At 43.4% G+C, this 5,649-nt stretch overlaps 1 protein-coding gene across 1 annotated transcript; it reads left to right on the top strand.

Annotated features, from left to right (window-relative positions):
• Window positions 1–808: 808 nt before the first annotated feature.
• LOC142750617 (olfactory receptor 5AS1-like) lies at window positions 809–1,738 on the top strand. The gene has a single exon (XM_075859612.1). It carries the CDS (start codon window positions 809–811, stop codon window positions 1,736–1,738), a length of 930 nt encoding a protein of 309 aa, XP_075715727.1.
• Window positions 1,739–5,649: the final 3,911 nt, after the last annotated feature.

Here is a 5,649-nt window from a genome sequence, read left to right on the forward strand (position 1 = left end):
AAAAACTCTCGAGATGTTCACTAAAGTTAAAGGGATAATACAGAATTAGAAAAACATGGCTGCTTACTTCCAAAAACAGCACACCAGTCCATGGATTGTGTCTGGCATTGCAGTTTAGCACTATTAAAGTGAATAGGACTGAGCTGCAATACCAAACACAACCTATTGACAGGTGTGGCACTGTTTTTGGAAGGAATCAGACAGGTTTTTCTAATCCTGTACCTTTAAGTTATGAAAAAACTGCATTCATGGATGTTCTAATCTTCCTGGAAAAATAGGTGACAACAATATGGCTATCATTCTATCTTTCATAGTGATTGTTACCTAGCTTACCCAGACTATTACATCTGGTGGGAAATTCTTTACTTTAGAGGAAAATGTTTGTATCCAGCAATTAACACTCTGAATCATCCAAAAACAGCAGGCAACAGCTCAATGTCTAAGAGCTGGTCCCATATAAACTAAAATAGAGCCCGATATAGACCGATAGCAACTTTCTGAGACTGTCTTTCTGAGACTATCTTTTTGAGACTGTCCCTTTGTGTCTAGGCTTTCTTTTTCAAAACAACTTTATTGCAAGACACTATTGTTATAGAATCCTACAAAGTGTGTTAAACTCAACAGTGACCATGAAGGGCAAAAAGATACCCAGAGATGACCACAATTTTGGACACAGGTAATGCAGAATTAATAAATCCTTCCTAAAACAGTTATATATTTCTATATTGTTTTTCAGCCATAATTGCATAAATTGGTGGACACATAGACAAATCTTCAACCTCCTATTCTTGTATTATTGATTAAAACAATGGACAAAAACCAGACAACAGTCCCTGAATTCTTCCTACTTGGTTTCCAAATCCATGAACCTTTCAATATATTACTTTTTACTTTATTCTTGTTGACATATGTGATAACCCTGACTGGTGATTTTTTGATAGTGATTCTGGTGACAAGAAGTCATCGACTACAATATCCAATGTTTTATTTCCTCAAGCACCTTTCTCTTACGGAAATCATGTTTACGTCTAACATCACCCCAAATATGTTGTATATCATTTTGAGAAGTGGTGGCTCCATGTCATTCGCTGGTTGTATCATTCAATTCTACCTCTACATTGCCTCGGGCAGCTTAGAGTCCCTTCTTCTTACGGTTATGTCATATGATCGGTACCTGGCCATATGTAACCCATTACGCTATGCCGATATGATGAACCTCCAGTTTTGCCGGACCCTGGTCTTAGCCTCTTGGTTTCTGAGCTTCACGCTCGTTTTAATAACCATCTCTCTATTATGTCAACTGAACTTTTGTGGCTCAAATATCATTGACCATTTCTTCTGTGACTTCACTCCTCTTGTGGATCTCTCCTGCTCAGACACTTCTATCATCAGGCTGGAAGTTGTTGCCCTATCTGTCCCTATAGTTGCCTCCACATTTTCTTTTATTCTCTGGACATATATTTATATTTTCATCGCCATCCTCAATATTCATTCCACCACCGGGAGACACAAAGTCTTCTCCACCTGCAGCTCTCATTTGGCTTCGGTATGCTCGTATTATGGTCCTCTCATTATAATATACATGGTACCATATAGAAGGGATTCCATTAATGTGAACAAGTACTTATCAATGCTGTACACTGTGTTTACGCCTTTCTTTAACCCTTTAATATACAGTTTAAGGAATGAAGAGCTTCAACGTGTTCTCTGGAGACTACTGAACCTTGCACATACATAAAAAAGTCATGATTGTTATATTACTGCTAATAGTGTGGGTTATTATTCTATGACAGTTCATTGGGAAAAAAATATTAACCCTACCAGGGGTTTTTGGTAATTTGCACCTCTGGTATTCAGAACAATTTTTTACAATTTGTACATGTACAAATTAAACCTAAATTAAAGAAAAATTATGCTAAACCCCATTCTTAAATATTTTCTGAAAGTAGACATCTGGCACATTGTCAAAATCATCACTTTATACACACAAGCACCATCATGCAATTTAGTGTCAAAGTATATTTTTAAAAAATAAAAAATGCATAACAATTTATATTTGTAGCTAAAAGTGAAAATTAGACGCACCACGCACTCTAACAAATAAAAGTTAACGATGCGCAGAAGTCTTACAAACAACTTAGACCTATGTCTACATGAACATATGTTTACAAAATCGCCAGAACTGTTGAAGCCAAAAATCTGATTATAACCAGGAAATGAAAACATAGTAACCACCTATAAAATACAGAGATTAGACACCTTCATTAGTGAGTGCACACTCAAAGCCTTTATATTTGCTGTGACATTACAGTTGAGGATTGCAGTTGTATTGACCTGCTGTTGGTAGCCATGTCCGCCTTCACTTAACTCTTTGACAAACAGGAATAAGAATAAAAAATGCAGTAAAACATACAATTGTCTAAAACTCACAAACAAGCAGCAGATTACCTACAAAAAAAGTGAAAATAATAGCTCACGGTGTGTGAATTTCATACATACTTCATGCTTCTACATCCACAAGAGACTGTTCTCTCAAAAACGCTGAAGCAAAGGCCACGCAATATTTCTATGTCAGCCACAAAATGGGTTATATACATATACTGCACAAACAAGTACTATGCTACCAAATCAACATTTTTGGAGAGTGCACAGCATGCCGTGTATCAAAATACAACCAAGTCCAAATTCAGACAAATGTGGGGAAACTCGGACGTGTCCTGTTTTAATGGATCCCTACAAACCTGAGTCTATTGAGGCATCAGTGAAAACAGAACAAAATAGGACGTTCTATTTTTCAACAGACCCATCACACGGTCCGTTGAAACAACGGCTGTGTGAACAGCTCCATTGAAATACATGTGTCCTTGTGACGGCCGTTGTTTTAACGGCCGACACACTGACGTATACCACGGTCATCTGAATTCGGCATTAGTCATTTATACACCCAACCACCTGCAGGCAACTTTGCATCAAACAGTGATTATAAGCAAAAATGGCATGAAAAGTCACCTAAAATGTGTACTCATCAGACCCCTTATGCAAAAAAAATGTACTCTGCAAAAAACTGTAAGACGTGAGTATGTACAGTACCCAGGGGCGTAACTAGGAAAGACTGGGCCCCATAGCAAACTTTTGACTGGGGCCCCCCCTCTGCTGGGTATCACACAACCCCCCCCCCCTTGTAGATAGTGCCTCCCTATAGATTCCACCACATAGCGCCCCCTATAGATAGCACCATACACAGCCCCCTGCAGATAACGCCATACAGCCCCCCTGTAGATAACGCCATACAGACCCCCTCTGTAGATAACGCCATACAGCCCCCCTGTAGATAACGCCATACAGCCCCCCTGTAGATAACGCCATACAGTCCCCCCTGTAGAGAACGCCATACAGCCCCCCCTGTAGATAACGCCATACAGAACCCCTCTGTAGATAACGCCATATAGCCCCCCCCCCAAAAAAAAACGTCCTATAGTTTGTCCTACAAAAGACATGCATCCCCTATCCACAGGATAGGGGATACATGTGTGATCGCTGGCAGTGATAAGGAGAACGGGGGACCGAAAGTCCCCCGAAGTTCTCCATGACTAACCTCGGACTTCCGGCGTCTGCGCAGTTCAATAAAAATGAAAGGAGCGCTAGTCACGCATGCGCACAAGCGCAACTGGCGCTCCATTCATTTCTATGGAGCTGCCGACACAGACCCCGGAAGTCCAAGGTTTGTCATGGAGAACTTAGGGGGGACTTTCGGTCCCCCGTTCTCCTCATCGCTGCCAGCGATCACACATGTATCCCCTATCCTGTGGATAGGGGATACATGTCTTTATGTAGGAACAACCCCTTCAGTGGCGTCGCGCTGTAGCAGCCATAGCGGCTGCTAGCGGAGCCTGCGGCCATGGGAGGGGGCCGTGCCGGCGGGTGGCACGGGCCCCCTCATGCTGCAGGCCCTGTAGAAGTCGCTACGGCTGCTATAGCGGTAGTTACGCCACTTCGTATAGGTTTGTACGGCGTAAAACTACAGCTCCCAGCATGGCCGGAACAATGGTAAGGATATGCTGGGAGATGCGGTTTCACAAAAAAAATCCTATCACCATCATCTCGCTGCAGATCATACAGTGACTACATTACTGATTAGAGGCAGAATAAACATTTACATTAAGTGACTCACCGGTGACGTCTCAGATTCTAGTTCTTTTCTTCTCCCTCCGGTTCAGACATCTATGATGGATTTCTCCCGGCCATGACCCATTTCTGCAGTTTTCCGTTTAGATGTCTTCAGCTTCTCACTATTAAAACATTTCTGCACCTATAAACAAAGTTAAAATTCTCAACACATCTAAATATAACTGTCACAAACACACAACGTGGCCCCTGTAGATAGTGACCTACATAGAAGCCCCTGTAGATAGTGCCCACATATGGACTCCAGAGCTGCAAGGCAATAGTGCTAACCACTGAGCCACCGTGCTGCCCTACATATAGCTTCCCCTATAGTTAGTGCTCCACGTATAGCCCACCTCTGTATATAGTGTCTCACATATAGCTCCCCCTGTATATAGTGTCCCACATATAGCCCACCCCTGTAGACTGTGCACTACATATAGCCACCCTGTTGCTAGTGCCCCACAGGTAACCCACCCCTGTATATAGTGTAACACATATAGACCCCCCTGTATATAGTGGCCCACATATGGACCCCCCTGTATATAGTGGCCAACATATAGAGCCCCCTGTATATAATGGCCCACGTATAGAGCCCCCTGTATATAATGGCCCACACCCCCACATCTAGACCCCCCCTGTAGCTACTGCCCCACACATAGACCCCCTATATATAATAGCCGACATAAAGATGACCCCCCCCCCCCCCACTATAGATAATCCCATTCACATTTTTATGAGGGAAAAAAAACAAAAACTTGACATACTCACATTCTCCGGTTCCCACGCTGTTCACTGGCGATGCAGACATGCTCTCTTCTGAGCATGTCTGCAGGAGCTGAACGAGCGTCCTCCAATGACGCTGATTGGCGGGGCAAAATGACTTGCCCCGCCAATCAGCACCTTCCAAGCATGGAAGCGGCGCGATGATGTCATCGCGCCGCTAGCCAATCAGTGTCATTGTAAGGCACTGGATGGTCAGGCACGGAACATGCCCGGCCATTCAGTGCTAATACATGTATTTGGCTGCCGCTAGCACTGGGGCCCCCTCCGGTGCTAGCGACACCTACAGGCATGAGAGGGCCTGTGTAAGGCTCGGCGTCGCGGGCCCCACAGTAGCGACGCTACCGCTGTAGTAGCCATAACGGCTGCTAGCGGCGCCACCGGGCCCCCTCAAGCCCCGGGCCCCGTAGCAGCCGCTACTGCTGCTACCGCGGTAGTTACGCCACTGACAGTACCAACATATATCTATGTTCACAGGTGCGTGTGTTAAAGAAAAGTCAAAATCGCATAAATGCGCCAACTAATTTTTGCATGCAAATAAAATTGGGGATTATATAGGTCCAGTATTTTTTTATTTTTTTTACTGCGCTCCCCGTGCGGGTTAAATAATGTTAAATTGCAATAGTGCAGACTTTTTGGATGTGGCGATGCCAATTACGTTTATTTAATTATTTTTTTTACATATCTTTAGGGGGAAAATTT

Source organism: Rhinoderma darwinii, chromosome 3 (assembly GCF_050947455.1).
Source record: "Rhinoderma darwinii isolate aRhiDar2 chromosome 3, aRhiDar2.hap1, whole genome shotgun sequence".
In the NCBI taxonomy this organism is placed as follows: Eukaryota; Metazoa; Chordata; class Amphibia; order Anura; family Rhinodermatidae; genus Rhinoderma; species Rhinoderma darwinii.